General features: G+C 43.6%; 2 protein-coding genes across 2 annotated transcripts; both read right to left on the bottom strand.

The window, feature by feature from the left end:
• Positions 1–1889: 1889 nt before the first annotated feature.
• nr5a5 (nuclear receptor subfamily 5, group A, member 5) lies at positions 1890–9951 on the bottom strand. Its single transcript, XM_056287518.1, has 7 exons — positions 9753–9951; positions 8798–8895; positions 7269–7410; positions 5743–6503; positions 4614–4733; positions 3749–3896; positions 1890–3182 (listed from the first exon to the last, which is right to left on the bottom strand). Exons 1-7 carry the CDS (start codon positions 9844–9846, stop codon positions 2935–2937), a joined length of 1611 nt encoding a protein of 536 aa, XP_056143493.1. The 5' UTR covers positions 9847–9951; the 3' UTR covers positions 1890–2934.
• A 5913-nt stretch (positions 9952–15864) lies between these two features.
• Positions 15865–19546, bottom strand: soul5 (heme-binding protein soul5). The gene is made up of 7 exons (XM_056288257.1): positions 19465–19546; positions 19031–19090; positions 18473–18554; positions 18250–18370; positions 17882–18021; positions 16335–16498; positions 15865–16246 (listed from the first exon to the last, which is right to left on the bottom strand). Coding segments are annotated over exons 1-7 (648 nt in total). The 5' UTR covers positions 19467–19546; the 3' UTR covers positions 15865–16167.
• Positions 19547–25804: the final 6258 nt, after the last annotated feature.

Below are 25804 nucleotides of genomic sequence, written 5' to 3'. Positions count from 1 at the left end.
TCTCTAGGGCTCTCTCTCTCTCTCTCTCTCTCTCGCTCTCTCTCATATATATATATATATATATATATACATACACATTGAGAGAAGCAACTCGGCTCTCAGTTTAGTTGGGCGATCTCAGCTGAAAATGAATAGCAGGTGACACTGCTCTCTTATGAATGTAGGGCACACTCAAACCACTCATTCCCCGCGGGGGCGTTTTTCACTGGTCAGTCAAGCCTCGAAAATATTGTTGTGGGTGGTACAACTGGGGTCTGTAGTGTTTATTAGTGGCTGCTGTGGTGGTCTGTCGGTGGACTTCCACACCTAAAAACTGCCTGTGCCCTCATCGAGTGTATTCCACTCATTTCCCGCTTTCCTTCAGCTGTAGACATCTGGATGTTTTTTCTTTTTCTTTTTTTGATACTAGTTTTGACATGTGTTTGCTGGACAAATCGCTTCAGCCTTTTGGACGCTGTAAGGAGAATGAAATCCACCTGACTTTGTTTTTTCTCTCATATTTCCCCATTTTCAATCTGTGAATGGAAATGTTATGTGTGCTAATCTTAAAAATCAATACTGGAACATGAAGGAGGGCTTTATTCTCTTCACCTGGACACCTTGTGTGAAAGATAATCAATGCTGATTTACTATGTAATGAATGCGGTTTAATGCTGATTCCTCTTCTTTTTTTTTTCTTTTTTTTGGACAATGATTTGTATAAAGTTGACCTTTGTAAGCTATGAATAAGCTAGCCTGCTGCTTTACCGTTTAGTGACATGTATGGTTGGAGAGGAGAAACACGCAAAGTGGGAATAAACCGAATTGTCAAACAGCTGAGACTTGCCGAACTATTCTCAATCCAGGGATAAATAAATCCTGTGGTTCATACTGTTTGTTTGTTCAAACGCACACAAAAAAAACAAACAAACAAAAAGAAGAAAGGGTATATATTTCTTGATGAAGGCTTAGCCGGGACTGTATCAGGCCCTCCCTCGCCCCCGCACAGTCGTCTGATACTTCTTCTTGAATAGTTAGGGGAATGTGAAAGGCCAAATTTCTTTGTTTTCCTTTTACGTTTCTTAAACTAGTAATGCCACCAGGACCCCCCCCCCCCGCCTTTGCCTCCTCTAGCACTACAGCAGCCTCTGCAGTGTTTCCTCTCTCGTGTGACGTCACGGACTGCCTCCAACAGACATGTTGTTTGAATGAGGATTTCAATGCGGATGTGGGGGGGGGGGTATACATTGTCTAGAGCAGCATTTAAGGAAGATAATGGTAAGGTGATTGATTGTGAAGCGTGTGGATGAGAGCGTATGGATTCAGCTGATGTTTGTGTGTGTATATATATATATATCTGTATGTGGTAGTTGAACACCTTATAACTTAATCCTGTGCAATTCTTCCCTGAAGATTCCTATTATCACCTAGAGGTGTATTTATTGGGTATGAGTTTAGACGGTGCGTTCGATGTTTAGTTTGAGATTCTATTATTTATGTCTTTTTGGGTCACGGTGGTGATTCTTATTCATCTCGTAGAAGTCATGTCATAACGTGCCATGCTGTCATTCCTTATTTTCTGCTCTGTTTTATCCGCGGCAGCGGATTATGTGTTCATCTCATGAAACTGTTTGATTACGATTCTTCCATGGCAACTGGACCAGACCAATAAAAATCATTTTTAAATCAAGATCACCCATGATTTTGTTTTGTTTTTTCCTCCTCCATTTCCAAGTTTACTTTCTTCTATTTGTTTACCATTTCTATATTTTATGCCACTCAAGTGTTTAAAAAGTTCGACGGATGTTGTTTTCCTTTGGCGAGGGTACCCCTGATTCAATAAGGGGGTGGATTTCCAAAGAAAGGGGGCGACACACTTAAAAACAAAAAATTTTTTTTTATTTCAAACATTTCTGTTGCTTTGCGTTTAAAACTAAAGCAAGGATTTCATGGTTGACATTTGAAGGGTGGTATGAGTCAGGATGCTCATTGTGACCATGGTGGATGTGTTTGGATCTTGCATCCGTCCGTTTGAATACCGACAAAAACAAAACAAGACAGGGCGGTACGGGTGTGGTAATACTGTTGAACGGGTTACTTGGGTAAAATATGGCACAGGATAAAAAAGGCCTTCAGTTTTGATTCTAGGTCAGATTTTCTTCCCCTTCATCTCTGTAAATGAGCTTGGCGAGTGTGTCTCTAATTAGCAGGGCTGTCCCAAATTACAGTGAAGAGCCACAGAAGGGAAAAGTTACCGGAGCAGCCCAGAGGCAATATTTGGGTGCATCCCAGTCCTGTCCCACAGAGAAGTAACTTGGAGGGAGAGGAAGGGAGGAAGGAGAAAAACAAAAGTGGAGACCATTTGGGACAGTCCGCATGTGACTTTATCATCAAAAATGGATGTTAGCCATTGATGAAGGGGCCATATCATAGGTGTGACCACTCCCAAGCCTACAATACACAGCATAGCTCCATCCTCCGTTTAAAATACGGCTTGTGTAGATTAGTGTTTTATACTTTAGTATAAGGATGTAATTTCTGATATCGTCACAAAGAGGAAAAAAATTCACCAATTCAGCCAATTAAATTTGTTCTACATGCTCGGTTTTAAAGTCGGCCTCTCCGTCCAATTTGATTTTTCAGTTTTGAGGTGTGAAGATGAGATCAGATTCTGGGTTTCGTCACAGTGATGCCATCCCCTACATCCAGAAGAACTTGTTGTGGAGGACACGCCCGTGTGTCTTCTGGTGAAGAAGACATCAGCAGATGCGTTATAGCGTTGTCTTTTGTTTCCCACAGTATCGGGACAACAGGCACCTTCGGCAGACCTGCCATGGTCTCCAAGTCATGGAGAAAATAAGGATCTAATGGGGAGAGTGGTGGGAGAGATTTTCCGCCGTTTGGATCCCGCTGGTTGTTTCTCTTCCACTAGTGAGGGGTCACGGTGGTTTGCCCTCAGCTGCGCTTGGTGTGCAGCATCTCAGTCAGCAGGGAGTTGCAGGGCAGGTCTCCCAGCAGATGGCGCTGATACAGATACTCCTCCACCTGCAAGCTGATGCTTCGTACCTCCGGCAGGCGGAGGAGCAGCTGGCCAAATTTGTCCGAGTGTTGTGGATGGCTGCGCTGGGTGTGCTCCATCAAGGCCCTGTTCACTCTCTCCTGAGTCTGCTCCACCTGCCTGCGGCTCTGCACTGACTTCACATCTGAAAAGTAGAGACGATGCATATGTGATTAATACAACACACACACACACACACACACACACACACACACACACACACACACACACACACACACACACACACACACAAACCTATGCATGTTTTGTTTTCTATCCTTGTGAGGACCCTCATTGGCTACATTTATTCCCTAGCCTAACCCTAACCACCATAACTACATGCCTAACCTTAATCCTTACCCTAACTTTAACCTACTCCTAATTATAACCTTAACTCTATATCCAAGACCCAACCCTAAAATAGACTCTTGGAAAAGCAAGGACCGACCAAAATATCCTCACACTGCAAAAATGTCCTCACACTTATGTTAAAAATGTCAAATTAGTCTTCACAGATATAGCTGAACACACACACACACACACACACACACACACACACACACACACACACACACACACACACACACACACAAATTGAATAAGGTAATACAATCACAAGCAGGTAATCAAAAAGAAGGAATTTTGGCCACTGAATGCTGCGATCTGCAGCCCTTTTATGGGAGAGTCGGACTTCTAAAGCCAAAAGCTCACCGGGGTTGAATAAGACCAAGTATTTGAGACAGACAAACTCATTTCTGTCCAGCTGGAGTGCCTTCATTTTGGATATCAGGTCCTGAGTCCTTGACACGAGGCTGCTCAGCGTCACTCCTGCCTGGGAGAGAACGGTCGACACCTCGATCTGCACCACACAGGCAGAAAGACGCTAATCACAATTACAGCTTCTTTTGTGTTCGTCGAGTTGTGCTATACAGACAGGTGACAAATTAAAGGAAAAAAATGAATGACTGACCCCTACAGTGAGGGGGTCTGGGGGCTCTGTTATGCTGTGGGGGGCATTTTCTTGGCATGGTTTGGGTCCACTTGTTTCCTTAGAGGGAAGGGTCACTGCAAATCATTACAAAGTTATGCTGAGTGATCACCTTTATCCTATGACGAGACATTTCTATCCTGATGGGAGTGGGCTCCTCCAAGATGACAATGCCCCCGTCCACAGGGCACGAGGGGGTCACTGAATGGTTTGAGGAGGACGAAAATGATGTAAATCATATGCTATGGTTGTCGCAGTCACCAGATCTCAACCCAGCTGATAATGGTGACTACCATAGGCGAACGCCTATGGGAGATTTTGGACCGCTCTCCACCACCATCATCAAAACACCAAATGAGGGAAGATCTCTTGGAAGAATGGTGTTCCTCCCTCCAGTAGAGTTCAGAGACTTGTAGAATCCATGACAAGGAGCATTGAAGCTGTTCTGGAGGCTCATGGTGGCCCAACACCTTACTAAGACACTTTATGTTGGTTGTTCCTTTAATTTGTCATCCGTCTGTATATTATTCATCAACACAAGGGAGTGCTGTTATCACGCTCTGACCCTCATGGTGGCGTATGTCTCACCTGTTGTCCAGTGACCAGATAGATGCAGTCCTCTTTGCCAAAGGTGACCTGTCTGCAAAGATGGTCCAGGACCAGAAGCTCACTCCAGCAGCTCTGAAGCAGCACCATCTGGTCCTCTACCTGTATGAAGAACCGCACTTGACTGCATGCATCGTGCTACCGGGCTTACTTTTAAAATATAAACATATACACCAGTCAGCCAAAACATTAAAACCACTGACAGGTGAAGTGACAAAGGCTTGCCCGTCTGATCTGATCCCACAGAAGAGCTACTGTCGCTCAAATTGCTGAAAAAGTTAATGCTGGCTATGACAGACAGGTGTCAGGACACACAGTGCACGGCAACTTGCTGTGTATGGGGCTGTGTAGCCGTGGGCCTGCCAGAATGCTCATGATGACCCGTCCACCACCAAAAGCACCTACAATGGGCATGTGAGTGTCAGAACTGGACCATGGAGCAATGGAAGAAGGTGGCCTGGTCTGATGAATCACATTTTCTTTTACATCATGTGGATGACTGGGTGCATGTGTATCATTTACCTGGGGAAGAGACGGCACCAGGTTGCACTATAGGAAGAAGGCAAGCCAGCAGAGGCAGTGCGATGTTCTGGACAATGTTCTGCTGGGAAACCTTGGGTCCTGGTATTCATGCGGATGTTACTTTGACAAGTGTCCCCTACCTAAACATCGTTGCAGACCAGGCACTGCAAAAATTGTTCAAGAATGGTTTGAGGAACATGGCAAAGAGTTCAAGGCGTTGCCCCGGCCTCCGAATTCCCCAGATCTCAAACTGATCAAGCATCTGTAGGATGTGCTGGAAAAACAACTCCGATCCATGGAGGCCCCACCTCACAACTTACAGGATTTAAAGGATCTGCTGCTAATGTTTTGGTGTCAGATACCTGAGGACACCTTCAGAGGTGTTGTGGAGATGGTTTTAATGTTTTGGCTGATCAGTGTATATATAAATACAAATATCTAGCAGTTATATATCTATTGGGTAGCACAGTGGAGAGAGATCTGAAGGCATGCAGCAAAGAATTTGAGCCACAGTTGAACCCAAGACGCTCAATCCTGTAACTGTTGGACCATGCTGGTGTTGCAGTCCTCACCTGAAAGTTTGCGTTACCTTGAGCTCTTTGAAGAGAGCGCTGTTCCTGGCCCACTCCACAAGCCCAAAGAGAGTGTGGTCAGCCATCTTGCACATAATACTGAATGTATTAAGGCAGTCATGTTTGCCACGGTTGGCTTGCTCTCTTTGCAGGCTGGCCAGGACTTTGGCACACAGCTGGCTCTCATCCGGCTCCCCCTCCAACAGCTGCGCTAGGAAGTTGGGTGTAAGAGTATCCACTGGGGTAGGAAATGGGATTGGTGTTGTGGTAGAAACTGGTGTCAGAGAAGCAGCTGAACTCGGTGTTGAGCTCGGGGTTGTTATTGGAGAGCACAGCGGTGTTAATAAACCATTGGGTGTCAGGTGCATGGGGAGGTTTATGGGGGCGGGGCTGCAACTAAAAGGCACCTCTCTTTTCTCCTGGGAATATCCAGGGAATGTGCAGTGGTACAGTCCAGGGTAGGGCAGAGATGGGGTCATCCCCCTGTCTGTGGTCATAGTGCAGTCCAGGAGCATGGGGGTATCTGATGGGCCACTGCCAGGGGGATGACCCTGTGGGTGGTGGAAAGGGTCAGATGACAGTGCAACGCTTGCTTGATTTGTCATAAACTGGGGGTCATTTGGAGCCGTGGGGTGGTGTGTTTGTGTATTTTCCATTTTTATCCTGCAAGGGGCAGTGTTTATCTGGTGATAAACTTTTTGCTGTTTCATCTGCCTGTCCCGACGGTAGAGAGGGCCAAACTTGTTCCTGCCACCTCTCATACGGTCTGCTCTCACCGCTGGGGACAGAGAAAAGTGTGACCATTAGTGCACAAAATTATGAAATTGGTGCACTGTCCATGTTTTCATTTTTTTGATATTCGCTTTCCGTATCCAGCATCCAGACAATAACCATACAACTAAGTAGAGCATGTTGATTCATTCCTATTCAAACCATTGTTAGTGCATTAGTAAAAAATAAACAAACAAATAAATAAATAATAAACAAATCGCCACTTTATCATACATCAATACATTTCCATAATTTAATTTTTCTCAACAGCATTTAAACATTATTGCACCAGAGTGTTGCTCTGACTCGCTCGTTGTAAAGGAATGAGGCAACCAGGCCCACTATGCAGTATAGAGAAGGTCAGGTTAGGTCTTCAGTACAAAGTCAGTGTGAGTTTTCTGGGTCATTCCAACCCTCTCTAGTGCGGGTTTATGACTCTGACGATAAGTCATATGGGAGGCAAGAATAGGGATGTCAGTGGAACGCACGGCACGTCGCAACCGTGGTGAGTGCAGAAGCAAACCTGCTCCTGTGTTTACCTACACACTGCACCTGAGGCATGCAGCCGACTGAAAACTTTGACAGACGTGTCTCACACCTGCAGAAGTGCCCAGTTCGGATGAATATGGGGGAATCTGCCTATTTTTCTACTTTTTCTTAGCAGAACACATCTTGCTGTCGCGACACTGTGAAACTCTCAGCCTCCTCCTGTATCATGTGCGTGTGGTTGTGGTTGTGGTTGTGTGCGTGGGCATATCTATGTGCGCTGTACCTTCTCTTTTCATGCCCACTGCCAGACACTTCTGAAAGCGGCAGTAGGGACAACGTTTCCTCTGTGCAAGGGTCATGGGGCAGCTCTGTCTCTCTGCACAGGTGTAATGTTTGTTGTTCTGTACCGAGCGCTTAAAGAAGCCCTGCAGAGAGACAGACAGAAAGACAGACAGACAGACAGACAGACAGACAGACAGACAGACAGACAGACAGACAGACAGAAAGACAGACAGACAGACAGACAGACAGACAGAAAGACAGAAAGACAGACAGACAGACAGACAGACAGACAGACAGACAGACAGACAGACAGACAGACAGACAGACAGACAGAGAAAGAGAAACTATGATTGTTCTTGTTGTTATTCATAAATACTGGGATTTTATCAAGTCATGTTGTAAAATGACCATCTGATTGATAATCTGTTCAGATCATTATCGTTCAGGATTTATTTCCCATGTTCATTAGTTTCTTCATCCATCTGTTTCCTTCTCCTATTTCTTATGCCAATTTTCCATCTGAACATTGTGCAGTCAGTTTGCACTGCTAACCCCAGAGGCTACAAGACAAATCATCTCTGTGCTAAAATCTTGCAACACGATATGCAGTGAGTGTCCTTTACAGACTAAGGCTAGAGAAGTTTACATTTTTTTTCCCTCAGTTTCAAAGAAACGTTTTTGTTACTTCCTGTTAGGAATCAAATTCTGCTGAATAACTGCAGTTGCAATGATTTTTGTGTGTTTCTTGACTTTGTGCATCCTTGTGGACAAAATGGGTTTGCTTCAGAGAGGAACAGCTTCATTTCCCATGAGCATGACCTCTGGTGTCAGTGATCTGAGTGAGAGAAGCAGTGGGGTTTGGGAAAGAAAGGCGTTTGCAAGATATACAGTGATGAGGTAATGTATCTGTAATTGTGGCTCTTTCTTTTTGGGGAGGGGGATTTTCCCCCTTTTTCTCCCCAATTGTACTTGGTCAATTACCCCACCTTTTCGAGCCATCCCGGTTGCTGCTCCACCCCCTCTGCCAATCCGGGGAGGGCTGCAGACGACCACATGCCTCCTCCGATACAGCCGCTCCTTTTCACCTGACAGTGAGGAGCACGTGGGAGGATCAGGCTATTCCCCCCAAACAGACGCCCCGACCGACCAGAGGAGGCGCTAGTGCAACGACCAGGACACATACCCACATCCGGCTTCCCACCCGCAAGCACAGCCAATTGTGTCTGTAGGGATGCCCGACCAAGCCAGAGGTAACATGGGGATTTGAACCGGTGATCCCTGTGTTGGTAATCAACGGAATAGACCGCTACATCACCCAGACACCCTTTAATTGGGGCTCTTTCATCAGATTTCACAGGGGAATTTGATCTGGAGTCAAAGATCTGGAATCATTTTATAGCAACGTCAAATCTTCTTTTGCTTATGTCGGCCATTTAGAGGCGCCAGACTTAAACTGAGACTGACAAATAGTGGAAAACTTCTCGTAGCGTCTTCAATGAACCATTCACCTTTTAGCTTGGCAGAATTTACCTTGCAGCTCTCACAGGTCAACAGTCCATAGTGATATCCAGATACTCTGTCCCCACAGACTGGGCAGTTTTCCTCCGACTCGGTCTTCAGCTCCTGAGCTGAGGAACATGACCACAACACAGTTAGATGTCAAGCTCTATCACTCTCTCTCTCTCTTGCTCTCTCTCCCTCTCTCTCTCTCTCTCCCTCTCTCTCTCTCTCTCTCTCTCTCTCTCCCTCTCTCTCTCAACAAGTCACCTCTGGAATGTGGGACACATGGCCCAAGATTGATTATTGATGTTAAAGTATGACCACTATCAATGTTTCAACGTCGTTTTTCTGTCTTTCATGAGACAAGGACAAAAGTTGTACCAGGTCAAAAATACATCTCACGGGGTTGTTAGGACAACTGGTGTAACATCAGACATGAAGTAAAGTCCTTTGACACAGAAGCTGGATGGTTCAAGAGAATGGAGGGCCGTGCCGGCACGGTAAGTGGGTCATGTGATTAACTTTATTACTCAGCGGAAGAGCGAATAGCGTGCAGGGCTGGTCCTGTTACATAGAGCAAGGTGTCTTATCACTCAGATTGATTGAACTGATTGAGCTAAACTATAAACTTGGATATGACCCTTACATAATTCCCATGACCATGGATAATATAGTCCCTGATCTCTGTGGGAGTCCGTTTTTTTCTATATTGAAAAAATATAGAACGGTTCAATCACAGCCTAATTTTTTGGGGAGTGAAGAAGTGGTACATTCCATATTAATGTATTTTGAATCAAACAGTCATTGTTGGCTGAGGGTATGTATCAATTCATTTGAGATGATGAAACTGTCCTATTTCTACGGCAGCACTAAATTTCATATCCTCGATGGATGGTTCTCCAGTTTCAGAGGAGAGTCTCTGAGGCATGCAACAATAAAATCCAACCACATCACCCCCCACGGTACACCTTGTATCAGTACTCACATGTTGACGGTCCCTCTATGGTCAGCGGATCCTGGGGGTAGTCAGCGGGTCGTGGCGCCAAAGCTTGTTCTTGGTAACACCCAGGTAGGTCCATTCTGGCTGTGAGAACATGTGGTCTACAGATAGCTCAGATCGATCCCCATAGTCACAGAGAGCAGGAGCCCAGACAGAGACAAGGAGAGAGACAAGGAAAGGCAGGTAGGCCAGGTATGGACTGGACTGATGCTTGTTTAAGGCCTGCGAGTGGACTTTGATCAGTGGCGTGTCATAAAATCTCTCCTGACTGGCACTCCTACACAGCCAGGCAGCAAACCCTCCAGCCAGTCAACTGGCCCATCCTGAGGGACAGCCACCTGTTGGAATGATGTGTGGCGAGACATGGCTGTGAAATCACAGCAGTTACAACCAGCCATCCAGGAACAATGCTGATAAGAGTCCACTTCAGATCAAAGAAAGTTGAATCAGTTCATCTGGATACAACGTTTACTGACAGATACGTTTCATCACTCATCTAAGTGACCTCTTCAGTCTAAACAGACCGCAGGTACCCCCCCCCATAAACAATACCCCCATAAACGATACAGTGGCATAACGACCGAAACCAACGACCAGTTTCATATGCAAATATGGGCGTGACCATCAACTAGAGTTTCAATCGCCATTTGTACCATTCAGATTGCAGGGGCAGTACTATAGGCGGAGGCATGGGTGTGCTATGGGTTCCCCACCTGTAGTGGCCAACAGCATTGCTTTTTGACCACAGTCTTTACCATCCCAATGTTAATAAACCATATTTCCTTTTTTTTCCTGAGTCATAGACATCCTTTTCCAATGTAAAATATATCGAATCAATCTTGTCAGAAACCTCACATCAGCTCCGTATTGGTGATCAGTTGTTCATATGAGACAGAAGATAAGAACTTGCCAGTCATCAGCTCACACGGCACAGGTTGCCTCAATTAAGTCCACAATGACGCGAAATGATAAGACAGTTCAAGGGTGGCTGGGTATGACATCTGCTCATTAGCTCTTAAATGGATTATGAAATTTGTTTAATCATTTAAGTCTCTGCCATTTCCATGATCAACACTCAGGGCCTTAGTGAAAAGGCCACGTTCTCTTGGCTCTCGTTCTCCTCCACACATGATACATGTCAATATAATATAATAACTCAACGTCGATGTGAAACCTGGCTCCTGTAGGTTATAGATCAGGATAGTCATAGATAGTCATAGATAGGCTCAGTCTTAGAAGTCAGCATGGTGACGGTGCCATCTGGTGGAAGGTTGATACCAAAAGTAGGTTGAATGGTTGAAGTACTGATTAGTTTCAGGCCAGTAATTGAGTAATTTAGGACGCATTCCTCATTTTCTGGAGGACTCTTTGTATTTACCTCTGTCAGTTCATGCGTTCATGATTTTGTTCATTTGGTGTCTGAGGTACAGCTACATGTGAAATTTCCCTGATTTGAACATTTTGGTAGTTTGCTTGTCCATGTGTAGTTATTGTGCTCAGACATCACTAATGGGACTTAAAAAAAAACATGGGCAAAGGTTCTCCAGATTTAACCAGGTTAGTCTGACATTCTAAAAATAACGCTACCCTGATTGCTACCTCACATTTTTTCGTTCATCCAAAATAAACAGATAAATAAATAAATAAACAATCCTCCCATCGTCAATGTAGGCTTACACAGTATAGGATATTCCTCCATACTGAATACCTTAAGACAGTTTACCACCAAGGTTCCTTCATTTACACCATATAGAGGGATGATATCATATAATAAAGGGAATGGTTTAATCTGCATTATTTGTGGGGTTACATGTGTACTCTTGATCTTTTTTCATCTTTGCCGTTTAGTGCTTCTGTAGTTTGTTTCAGAGAAAGCAATGGGGACCCTGTTAAATTTAAATTGGATGGTGCAGGCTCACCTACAGTGTCGAGGCCCAGTTTGAGGTTCAGTGCCTTGCTCAAGGGCACTTTGATCATGATAGTGAGCCCATAGATGTAGATGTCATCATACCAAGTGACTGTAGATGCAGACACTGTCGTCACTTATCGTCCAGTTCTTCATTTCCATCTGTGGGGATTCAAACAAACAGCTTTCAGGTTGTAGCTCCGGCTCTCAAGTCTTTTTACTTGTTTAGATAATTTTCTCTCTAGAGCCTGCAGTGATCTCAGGTCTCCTCTTTACTGATACCACTATGAACACTTTATACACATTTTCCAGTGACTGTCAAAATGAAACTAAAGTTAAAGTGAACTGTCTGCAACAGGTTAGCTGATGAGTGCTCATGCTAAAATGTTAGCATCAGGCCCAGTGTGGACGTTGGGAATTGTTTGGACGTTGGTTTAAAGCAGTGGTCACCAACCTTTTCAAGCCTAAGATCACATCCCAAGTCCAAATGTAAACCAAGATCTACCACGTGAAAAAATGACGAAAAAAAACAAGCCCAAAATGTAGTTCCACTTTGACATTTATTTTGTTTCCTGTCAGTCATATGTCAATAATTTTTGTTTCAAAGCCCCTATCAAATATTTGTCTCCAACCGAGATCCCAAGCCAATTATAATTATGACAACAGGCAAAGTATTAATTTAATCATACAAATAGTATAATCAGAAGTAAGTGCAACTATCATTAAAAATTTTGTGACAAGTCATATTAAGAATTTTCAATATTTCCACAGGCCTATTACTCAGTCACCATTCACAATAACCTCAACAATCATCAGTCAATTACATGCCTAAGCCAATCATGTGCAGTAGTTTCACTTTCCCTTTTTAACAACATACAACACACATCATATCCTTTTGTAAACAATAGTCTACAACAGATCATATTTCAAACTGGCAATACTCACTCTGATGGCTGTGGATGAGACCCCCCTCACACACACACACACACACAAATTCAATGTGATCAAAATCAGAATCAGAAATACTTTATTCATTCCCAAGGGGAAATTGGATAAATGTGATGGCTGTGATTGCACACCATCAGCAAGTGCTCTGTAGTCTGGCCCTAGTCTGACACAGCAAGTCTGACTCTGTCTGTGAGATGTCTATTAGTTAGACAAGACCTGTCCTTGACTTGATTATTTTCATCTGTGAAAAGGCCATCTCACAGAGATATGTTGATCCAAAGTAGGCCTTCATCGTAGGTGCGCAAGATGAAAGGAGGAGAAACTTTTCAGTGTTTACAAGACCCCGAAAGTCACTGTCTCTTGATCTTGCTTTCAACTCGATGTCATTTTGCAAATCAATTATCTCCACGTCATCTCCAATTAGTAAAGCAAATACTCCTCAATCTCAATGGGGAGGAAAGGGTTCGAGATAAACGCAACAACCTCCCCTACGTCATTTAACTCCTGAAAACTCGGATGCCAGTTTCTGCAGGTGGGTGCAGAATTCTTGTGGGAGAAAAGCATCTTTGTTTCCGATGTTTAGTGACATTTTCTGTAGGTTTGCTAAGTGTACCAGCCTTCCATGCCTCCGCTGTGAGGCACACACACCCACCTTGGCCTTAAAGGCATTGACAGCGCTGATCATGTGTGCCTCGTCTTTGTCTTTTCCCTGAAGCTCATAGTTGAACTTGTTCGGTTTTGCTGTTATGTAACCTCTTGAAATTGAAATAAATAGCAATGCATACATAAAAACATAAACATAAGTCTAAATGTGCAGACTAACTCAAGAAAACAGAGGGCTGCGGGGTACGGGACTAGGGCAGACTCATTTCTGCCCTAATGAGCCTCTATTGGCGCTTATTGCAGTTCTCATCTTTGACCACAAGGTGCTGCAATAACTCTGCCAGCGAAAGCGGGGCGCTGAGGTCTCCTGCCCCAGTATTGCACAACGCACTAAATTGAGACCGAATCACTGAAATGACGATTTTAACTTTCAAAGATCAAAAGTTGACTAGTTTGATTCACTTATTGCACAAAAACTAGAGAATATTTATTGCAATGTAAATTATGGTGTATTAACGTGGAAAAATTGTTTATGAGGAGGAACTATGTTTTTGGGTGGGTGATTTCTTTTAAAAATTTTTTAGGGGGGCGTTGCCCCACCTGCCCACGTGAATGGGCCGCACCTGCGTCTCTAGCGTTGCCGTTGCTGCATGGGTGAAGCCCAGTTTGGACTGGCGTGTGTTGAGAGCAACAGCCCGCCCCGGTATGATCAGCAATGGGAAAATGGGAACACGGCTGTGTTTCCAAAAATCACACAAACAGCTCAGTGAGGAAGCATAAATGAATACGATAATAAGTATAAATAAGTAATAAATAAGTATAAATAATAATAATAACAATATATAATAATATACAACACAATATAATATAATTAGGGACCTGCACAGATAGACCCCAGGTAGTGCTCAACCACCTGTAGTGCCCTTTTTCACTTGAGCACCTGCCCCCCCCCAAAAAAAAATATCTGTGCAGGCCACTGAATATAATGTAAGTATAAAGAATAAGTATAAATGAACGAGGCCCGGTTTAACAGCAGCCGCCATTGGTGCTGTGCCCCCCACAGGGTACCGAGTGTAAAATCCGCTGTGGCGACCCCTGAGAAACAGGAAATAAGCCGAAAGAAGAAGAAGACAAAAAGCTCAGCGAAGAAGTATAGACGAATAAAAATAAAACCGCCCATTACGGCCGCGGCAGAGGGCTGAGTCCATACAGTTCTCGCCACATACAGCACACGCGCAACGGAGTCGGAGACTCCAGTGTGATCAATTCTGTGCAACAGCCTATGATCGGATAAATTCCAGAACATAGGACAGGCAAACCATAAATCCACCAAAAGCTGTTAATAGTATCGTAAAACTGCGGCTAAAAACGTCAGTTTATGGCAGAGCTTCGGGCAGTGAGTGAAACAATAGGCTGGCAGTCAGCCATTTCATTGACAACACTGCTCTTGTGAGTAAATTATTTCTTCAAAATCCACGAGAGCCACCATAAGACAACGTTTATGACTTAGAACAAACTCTGTAAGATGACTCATCTCTGTCTTAAACACAGGTCCTATTTGGGGAGGTTTCGTTTTTCCAAATGGTAAAATCTAACGGGGATACTGGTGTGTGAACAGACAAAGTGAAACATAGCCGGGTCACTGTATAGAGGACAAAAGAACTTGCCCGATACAATAAGCAGCCAATGAGTAAGTAAGAAAACCTTTAGGACCAGTAACAGATTTGACTTATTAAATGCTTTGGGATATTCCACAGCTAAAAGTGGAACACTGGGATGTAAATCTGAGGGATCAGTTTGGATTGGGACCATGCAGCACCTTGAAAATACTGTAAGGTGCATGGATAAGTAGACACGTTGGCCCTTAGCCAACGGGTAGGACCCTTTAGTCGAGCGGTCAGCGATTTCTCCCGCGATGTGGGAGATACGGGTTCGTGTTGTTGCCCGTAGTTCGCTACAATATACAGAAGGATCTCGAAGTCAATATTGGACTGACAACCAGAGAAAAGACACCACAACAGAGTAGCATTGTTACGCTGTTGTCTAGTAACCTAAATTAGATTTGGCCACAATTGAAGCCTGAATGATAGTGACACGAACGCGCCGGACCCTTTAGTCGACTGGTTAACGTTGTCGCCCGCGGTGCGGAAAATCCGAGTTCGCGTCCCGGCTGTGACGGTCCGGCCGGGTTGCCCCCCGAACGCTGCGTTGGTGTCAGAAGTGGGATGGTGAGACCGTGAGGCCATCGGAAGCGCGTGCGCCCAGAGGCGTGAGGGAGCTGATATGCTGACGCGCTTCCCGAAAGAGGGGGGTAGTGTAACGTACACGAATGAGTAGACACGTTAGCCCTGGACTAATGGGTCGGACGCTTTAGTCGACTGGTTAACGTTGTCGCCCGCGGTGCGGGAGATACGGGTTCACGTCCCGGCGGTCCCGGGCTGCACACCCCCCCCCCCGAATTTGCTGCAATACTGATATTATATTACAACAAAAGTGGTGGAAGAACATCAAACATGGATGACGCTGTCCATTTCACAAAAGGAAAATGTACTGTCAAACGTCACACCAATAATGTTGGCACAGGATTTTTGGAAGAAGGCAATGAAATAGAAAAAAATTAATAACCATTCATATTTCCAATGCTGCAAGTTTAATTGACGTGGGGGGATCATGCCACATACCACTGGTGTACACACAAACACTATAGACCTAATCAGCCGTTACTGAATCTTCCAGTAAATCCTCTCAATTTTAAACACTTTTATTTACTCACATGTCACCAATCTGCTTTTAATTACAATTCCCAGTAGCCTAGAATTTGGAGACTGTAATACAACCCCAATTCTGCCCACGACCCACTTTCTTGTTGGTAAAGTCGTGAGAGCTTCCTGTCCCTTCAGCTTCCTCTGCATGTGGCGGATGATTGCTCAAGATGGAGTTGACTCAGTTGTCAGCAGGGCACACAGGCTCACCCTCCACTTCATACCACACCTCATTGTGTCTGTTGAAAAGCTTCATCACACTGTCAACATAGAAATAAAGTTTCATCGTTAATATCAGGGTACATGAAATGGTAATGAATTATTCATATATAAATTAGGGTTATTAACCTGTCATATCCCACAATGTAGCTGTACTCATGATTGTATTTGGCTCCAGCGTCATCAAGTAGGTCGGCCAGGCGCTCAGCTTGCCTCTTGGCCACCGATGATAGCATCCATCCTCCGTAGCTAGTGACGTACACCTTCATTTCTGACATGTGATTAAAGTACACCTGCAAGTAAGCGCAGCATATATAGTAAATATAGAAAATATGGAAACACAAAGACATTGTAGCTACAACCCTGAAGGTTTATCTTCAAACAAATGTATACAAGACAATAGCTAAATCATTATTATTCAAATGCTTTTTTTTGGGTGCTCATTTTAATGTTCACTGTTAAGTACGACTTTCCTGGGAAAAATAACATAGCATTTTATGTGTTCAGTATAGCATCCAACTGCAGAAGAAGCCAAGCAATGGCGAGTTTGATTATTGTGGCTAGCAAGCACAAGTTTGTAAAATACCTTTTTCCACGTTTTATTTTTTTTACAAGTTTATAAAAGATACAGGTACAGTAGTACAACATCAATTGCTTAAATGCAAGTTCCACTATGATTTTTGGGTTTAGGGTGGGGCAGGCGCTGAGGTAACAGCATTGTGGACCCTGTCATTTAATATGGGTCTCTGGGATTTGAATCAAACACCCCTGCAATTACTACACATCACTGTAGGTGTCAGTAAACAACATCGACACAGCGGCCAGGGAAGGGGTGAAATCCCACATTAGACAGGCCCTGGTTAAGTGTGGTTATCCTAACTGGGCATTTGTCAAAGCCAGGAAGACGCCCAAACAAGAGAGGAGAAGGACAACAGCTGTCTGAGCGTAAACCGGTTGTGACTCCATATGTGGCGGGAGTGTCGGAAAAGCTGACATGCATATTTTCCAAACACCGCATTCTCAGTTGCTTTCAAACCCCAAAACACGCTGTGCCAGAAGTTGGTCCACCCCCGAGGATCGGGTCCCCTGGCACAAACAGAGCAATATAGTGTACGCTGTTAAGTGCCAGGAGGATTGCCGTGACTAGTACATTGGGGAAACTAAACGGACGCTGGCCAAGAGGACGGCAAAACACAGGAGAGCCAACACGTCAGGCCAGGACTCCACAGTCTACACCATCTACAGGCCAGTGGCCACTCTTTCAAGGAGGAGGATATGCACATCCTTGATAGAGGGGAACGCTGGTTTGAACAGGGAGTCAAAGAGGCCATCTATGTGAAGAGGGAACGACCATCCCTGAACCGAGGGAGGGGGGGTTAAGAGTACATCTGTCGCCATCTTACAATGCTGTGATTGCAAACATTCCCAAATCCTCTGTGAATAGTACACATGGTCAGTGAAATGGTCACACCCATATTTGCATATGAAACTGTTGTTGGTTTGGGTCATTATGCCTCTGTATTGTTTATAAGGGTGGGGACACCTGCAGCCAGTTTAGACTGAAGAGGTCACTTACATGAGTGATGAAATGTATATCCGTCAATAAACATATCCAGATGAACTGATCCAACTTTTTTTGACCATCTGTTTCTTGTCAACTCTCTGAGACAGCCTACCTTGTCGTCAGTGGGTTTTGGGGGATTCTTCTGATATTTAGAGGGGAGCAGGAAACTCATAGTGTAGACGTGGGGTTGCCAGAATGATGCCTTCTTATTTAGTTTGATGACCACGGGAGCAGTCATGTCAAGGTTTGCACCTGTAAGTGAAAAAGAAGTTAGCACAAGAAAACACAGCCGAAATTATCCAGTGGCATTGCAGAAGGTATGCAAGCATTACAAATGCATGCACGTGCAATCTCACACACACATACAGACACATGCATAAACACACAAACACACACCTACCTACCTCTAAACACACAAATGGAAACAGATTAACACTCAAACACAGAGAAGCTCGCATACGCAAACACATACAAACACACCATCCTCATTTGAGCCGGTGAGGTATTTAAACAGTCTTCTGAAGGAGTTCATAAAACTCAGATCTACGAAGTAGGAGCTCGCATTCGTTGACACCCACTTCAAGGAGTCGTAGTGACGAACCTGATCCACATGAAATGACAATGGAAATGGAATGAGCTTTGTGAAACTTTTTTTTTTAAACAATCAGAGGTGAAAATCTTTTGCCCTTTTACTTGCTCTCACCTCGTAATCCTCATTCTGACAAACCAGTTCAAACAGCAGGCATTCATTTGTCTCAGTGCAGAAACTGGACTCACTCGAGTTCCTGCATATTTAAAAAGGGGAAGCTGTTGTTAACTACTGGAAATAAACACTCACATCAAAGTATCAAGATACACAGATTTAAATTAGTTCCTAAATCATACAATATACTATATCCAATAACCAGGTGCACTACACACGAGGTCTACGCCCTCTGCACAACTAAATTCTTGTCGCAAAAAATGCTATATTTGTAAAATTCTGTATATATGTAGAGAGAGAGAGAGAGAGAGAGAGAGAGAGAGAGAGAGAGAGATGGATAGCCATATTTACATATTCATATCTTAAGTTCCTCACACATGTACATGAAATATGACATGCATTTTCCTATCTATGACAATTCTCTGACTCGTCTCCCCCATGCAGTGACAAAACAATCATCCGGTCACTTTGTATTTGTGGACAAACGACGTAGTAATAATAATACATACTACATACAGCTGGGCGACACCAATCAAAGACTGAAACTCATCTTCTTACCCAATTCCGGCTTCAGCTGTCTGCAGCAGCAGGAAGACAACAAGTCCTGCGAAAAAGATCCTGTGACACACACACACACACACACACAGAATGTTAAGGCTCAACATAATAATGGTAATATCAAATCAAAATCAAATCAATTTTATTTGTATAGCCTAATATCACAAATTACAAATTTGCCTCAGTGGGTTAACAGCAACACAACATCCTGTCCTTAGACCCTCTCATCGGATAAGGAACAACTCCCTAAAATAGAGAATTGTTTTCTCTTGCTGCATGTTACAGGTGAAGTCCTAAACATTTCCTCATCATACATCATACAGACCCTTCACGAGTCACACTACTTGCTTTTACAAGTCTACCATAGAGACCAGCACGTTCGGATGGTGACTGGTTCGCGGGCGGTGCCATGGCAACCTGACGATGGTACTCACATGTCGGAGCTGCGCCGCCGTCCGAGGTTCCGACAAACCGTGTTGTCTTCGGCGCGCGGCGACTTTTTATTTCCACGCGGGCGTTGGAAAGCAGCTTTGGCCACACCCCCAAAACAAACAGTTCTGCCACGAGCACGGCATTCGGTGACATACGGCAATCAGTCACGAGCAAATAAAAAAGTCTACGTGGGTTTAACGCACGTTGGCCGTCACGTGACTTGGGCGTTCGTTCCGTAGATTCTTTGATCGCGAGCCATCGTGGCAGTCTTGAATGCACAGAACATACAGGAGGAGGAACTTGTCCTCTTCCTCCCTTTTAGGTTTTTTTTTCAAATCTGTAGAAAGTGAATAACCTGAAAAACGAGCAGAGAAGGAGGTCAGTGTGGTTTGGCTTACTTGGACACTAAAATAGTGGAAGAAGAAAAAATATATATATACACATCTCCTGGTTTTCAGTAATTCTGCTGAAAGGTCATTTCCTCAGCCCTGTAGGACAGCTGTCCCGATCTAACAGCTCACTGGCTCATCATCTAGAGCAGTGTTTCTCAACCGGAGTCCGCGGACCCCTAGTGGTCCGTGGTGTAATTGCAAGGGGTCCGTGAAAATAAAATATCTTTAAAAAAAAGATCCTATGGCATTTATAGAAATAGGATTATTTTACTCAAATGTGACTGAGACCTTTATCTACCTAAACTATAAAGGGTAACAGGACTTTTTTCTCTAATTACATCTGTTTCACAAGTGTAATTTATTGTATTTTAATAAGAGATCTCGCTCCCGTTTGCATTGTTAAAAGTTACTGCATAAAAATTCTGTTGTTACATCTATCTGAAAGTTACTGAATACATATTGTTTTGTTACATATATCTGAAAGTTACTGCATAAGAATTCTGTTTTGTTAACTATATCTAAGTTACAACTGAAAGCTCTTATTTTTGCCCCAAAGAGTGAATAAATGCTATAATGCAATTTAAAATGCAGTTTCTACTGTTTCTATCAAATTGCAACCCCCCTCCCCCAAGATCAGGTGGAGGGGTCCTCAGGGTAGATCAAAAGTACGCAGGAGGTCCAGGACCCCAAAAAGGTTGAGAACCACTGATCTAGAGAACTCAACCCAAACTGCTAATATGAATATATTAAGTTCAACTCTGGGGTGTCATCTCATCTTCAGGGTGTTTTCTAAAGACTGCAAATAGCAATTTTCAGAAACCCTGTTGATTTGTTTTCCAAATGATTACTGTTTTGTTATTAGCTTTTGATGTCATTAAATAAAGGTATTGTGGAACAACCATTGCTTATGTGTAGCTAGGCCTTTGTGTATACTATATTTATGTGTGTCTGTGTTTCAAGGGGGGGGCATAAGTAGAATAGAGATGTTGAACCATATCTGATCCATTATTTCTTAGTTAATTTTAACATAATAGTTGAAAAAAAGTAAACACATTAACATTATATGCTTTGTTGACGTAAGGTAATTTCTTTAGCCCTCGGTGACAGGTCCAATTTTAGTCAAACCATTAAATCAAAACTGAATTTTTTTAAGAAGAGGTTTGTTTCTGTAAGGTTAGTTTACACATACAAAAGGTAAAACCGGGAACACTTGTCATTTCATTCCATGCAACTGCACACATGAAATAAAGCGAAATCTCATTTCCCCCAGCCCATAGCAGTGCAACACAAATATATCCAAGATACACACACACACACACACACACACACACACACACACATAACTGTCCAAGAGAGCGAACGCCAGGATGACTTGTTGGAAATCATACCGACGTCACAGCTCTCAGAAGAGGAGTAAGAAGGCCCAGTCCCCACACTTGATATGATGTACCGCTGCATTATCGCTGACCATGACATTGTCCTTAATGTGCAGAAATAAAGGAATGGCACCAATAGAAATGTCAGAATTTGCACGTCAACGCCAACATCACCATTCCCGTATTGTGAGCGTTAGCACGGGCCACATGATACATGCTTTTATAAAAAAAAAAACTGGCACAAAGTGGGAGACTGTTGTCTGTGAGGTAGTCTCACTGGGAGGAGTGCTATTCAACTATGGGACAATAGCTCCAATCACACCCACAGCTTCAATGGCTGAGGAGGCCCGGGGGAACAAACCATCTTTCTTATCTGTTGTTGTGGAACATGACAGTATGAGACTATCAAGAATACACTAAGTGATATGGGAATGGGACATTACAATATTCTGCACAATACCTACCACTTGTACTATATTGCAGCCAGTCGCAAAACAAAGCAGGCATTGGTTCTAGAGACAGGTGCTTCAGTCACACACACACACACACACACACACACACACACACACACACACACACACACACACACACACACACACACGTTAAAATGGCAGGTTTTTGTGATGTAATCAAACTTAAATAATTTCAGAACTTTCTCTAACTTTGATGTGTAATTACAACCTATAAAAGTCAAGTGAAAAACAAATTGAAACCTTTTAGGGGAAAAAAACTACTTACAATAACCTGGTTGCACAAGTGCACACACCTCTAAACTAATACTTTGTTGAAGCACCTTTTGATTTTATTACCACACTGAAGTTTTTTTGGCGGAGAGTCTACCAGCTTGGCACATCTTGACTTGGCAATAATTTCCCACTCTTCCTTGTAAAAACACTGCAGATCCGTCAGATTGTGAGGACATCACCTGTGCACAGTTCTCTTATATAGATGTTCTTCTGTATTCAGCTCCCTGGCTGGGCCTTTCTAAAATGTTGATCTTTTGGTGGGGACATTCCTTTGTTGATTTTGGATGTATGCTTTGGGTCATTGTTGTGCTGAAAGGTGAAATTCCTCTTCCATCTTTCTAGCCGACACCTAAAGGTTTTATGCCAAAATTAACGTATTTGGAGCCACTTAAAAATTTGTAATCTTGGGCTATACAAATAAAAATGACTTGACTATTCATGGTTCCCTCCACCTTGACTAAAGCCCCAGTGCTGGCTGAAGAAAAGCAGCTCCAAAGCCTGATGCTGCCACCACCATGCTTCACTGTGGGTCTGGTGTTCTTTTGGTGATGTGCTGTGTTGTTTTTGCACCAAACATACCTTTTTGTACAATGGCCAAAAAGTTCAATCTTGGTCTCATCAGACCATAACACATTTTCCCAAATGGTTTTGGGAGACTGGATGCATCTTTTTGCAAAATTTAGCTGGGCTTGGGTGTTTTTCCCCCCGCGTGAACAGGCTTTCATCTTGCCACCCTATCCCAAAGCCCAGCCATATAAAGAATATGGGAATTGTTGTCCCGTATAAGAACAACCAGTACTTGCCAGAAATTCCTGCAGCTCCTGTAATGTTGCCGTAGGCTTCTTGGCAGCCTCCCTGACCAGTTTTCTCCTTGTCTTATCAGTTTGGGAGGGACGTCCTGTTCTTGGTAATGTCACTGTTATGCCATATTTTTCCACTTGTTGATGATTGTCTTCACTGTGTCCCATAATATATGCCTTGAAAATTATCTTGTACACCTCTCCTGATCAATACCTTTCAACAATGAGATCCCGTTCATGCGTTGTAAGCTCTTTGTGGACCATGGCTTTTGCAGCTGGATGCAACCAAGATGTTGGGAAAATCCTACATGAAGAGCTGAACTTTATTTGAGGTTAATCGCAGTCACTTTAATTGATGGCAGGTGTTTACTAACTGCTATTTTGAATGCGATTGGTTAAATCTGAACACAGTCACATCCACAATTATAAAAGGTTATTGTAAGTTTTGTTCCCCTAAAATGTTTCAGATTATCACTTGAATTTTATAGGTTGCAATTTCACACTAAAGATGGAAAAGATTCTGACATGATTTATCTTGGTTTGATTTTTTACATCTCAACAACCTGCCATTTTAACGGGGGTTTGTAGAGTTTCTATATCCACCTATATATATATATAAGCGTTTATCTGGGTTGTAGACGATTACTGCAATGTTATTTGAATTCATTCCTTACAATGAGAATAGAATATTTTCTAGTTTTGTTACTGAAAAGTAATCCAAAAGTAACTAAGTAATTAGAATAAATGAGTGCCTTTATTCATCTGAGCTGAGTTATCCAGTTTTGACTGAGTATCTAAAATCAATTCAATGTTTACATCCCTCCCATTTACCAGAACAGTAAGCCAGAACAGCTTTTTAACTTGTTACAGATCCCAGCGGGTTGGGATCTAAGGTTGCCAACTCCTTGAAATGGAAATAAGGAAGAGGGGACAGGGACGGGGGTTGGATGGACGGAGCAGCGCAGGCATCACAAATATAATGTGCCTTACACTATACACAAATAGATATTATTTATATTGTAGCGAATTAGGGGGGCAACCACAGGAACTGCCGCAGCTGGGACGCGAACCCGTATCTTCCGCGCTGCGGGAGACATCGCTAACCGCTCGACTAAAGGGTCCGACCCGTTAGCCAAGGGCCAACGTGTCCACGCATGTTACACTACCCCCCTCCTTCGGGAAGCTAAGCATGTTAGCTCCTTCATGCCTCTGGGCGCATACGCTTCCGATGGCCTTACTCCCACTTAATCCCACTTCTGACACCAATGTAGCGAATTGGGGGGGGGGGGCAACCACAGGAACTGCAGCAGCCGGGACACAAACCCGTTTCTCCCGCGCCGCGAAAGACATCGCTAACCGCTCGACTAAAGGGTCCGACCTGCTAACCAAGGGCCAACGTGTCTACTTATCCATGCACGTTACACTACATATACAGATATATACATACATATATATATATATATATATATATATATATATACACACACAAAAAAAATAAGGACTGATTCCTTATTTTAAGGAACGGCAACCTGTTGTATTGTGGTAAGAATACAAATGAGGATGGCTGTAGCATTCGTAGGTGTATCGACTTTCTTTTTCGAGGCTTTCCTTCTTCTTCGAGTACTTCCGGCAAGACCCAGTATTATCGTGCAACAGCATGTAATAACATGAAGCTCTACCTGGCGGTATAGGCAGGAATTGTACAGAACATCACAACCCTACTGGGATCCCATGAACAGGTATAATAATTGTGGACGGCCTGTTATGAACAGGGGAGAAGAGTAATGACGAGGAGGGACAGAGTTTGCTGTGTTCTTCAGTTCTGTTCGTCAGCAACTTTTATTCAAACAACAATTAAATTAAACAAAAAAGAATACTACAGTTCTAGCGTTTGACATACTAGCTAACCAGCATGCTTAGCTACGATCAGAAAACCCAAATTAACATCACAGTGAACAATGAACACTAATATCACACCAAAAACATACTCTCAATGACTCTTACCTTGGTGGTTACCTGTGCACCCCTTTTAGATATGACCGAGAGCCATTACTTGGTAAAACACGTTCATATGACTGAGTTTGAATCACTAAACTACACAAAATAAAACAGCGAAAAGTGCGGGCATCCATCTTGTCTCATTGACTTCTGTTACAATTTGCTAACAGTGCTCTAGCCCCATTCATCCGAGTAGCGCGATGTAGCTTTTGTTTTATGCCCCGCAAGTTGGGTGTGAGATGAAAGAGAAAGAAGAATTCTGGAGTGAGTTGGATGATGTGGTGGAGAGGGTACCCAAGGAGGGGAGAGTGGTGATTGAAGCAGACTTCAATGGACATATTGGTGAAGGGAACAGAGATGATGAGGAGGTGATGGGTAAGTATGGTGTCAATGGGAGAAATGTGGAAAGACAGATGGTGGTGGATTTTGCGAAAAGGATGGAAATGGCTGTGGTGAATACATATTTCAAGATGAGGGAGGAACGGAGGGTGACGTACAAGAGTGGAGGAAAGTGCACACTGGTGGACTATATCTTATGGAGAAGGCGTGATCTAAAAGGGATTGGAGACTGCAAGGTGGTGACAGGGGAGAACGTAGCTAGGCAGTATCAGATGGTGGTCTGTAGGATGACTTTGGAGACCAAGAAGAGGAAGCGAGTGAAGGCAGAGCCGAAGATCAAATGGTGGAAGTTGAAGAAGGAAGACTGTTGTGTGGAGTTCAGGCAGGAGTTAAGACAGGCACTGGGTGGTAGTGAAGAGTGGCTGGGCAACCACTGCAGAAATAGTGAGGGGACAGCTAGGAAGGCACTTGGTGTGTCATCAGGACAGAGGAAGGAAGACAATGAGACTTGGTGATGGAATGAGGAAATACAGCAAATTATACAGAGGGAGAAGTTGGCAAAGAAGAAGTGGGATAGTCAGAGAGATGAAGAAAGTAGACAGGAGTACAAGGAGACACAGCGTAAAGCGAAGAGAGAGGTGGCAAAGGCAAAGGAAAAGGTGTATGGTGAGTTGTATGAGAGGTTAGACAC

Source organism: Lampris incognitus, chromosome 10 (assembly GCF_029633865.1).
Source record: "Lampris incognitus isolate fLamInc1 chromosome 10, fLamInc1.hap2, whole genome shotgun sequence".
Classification (NCBI taxonomy): domain Eukaryota; kingdom Metazoa; phylum Chordata; class Actinopteri; order Lampriformes; family Lampridae; genus Lampris; species Lampris incognitus.
This window is presented reverse-complemented; position numbering and strand designations above follow the sequence as displayed.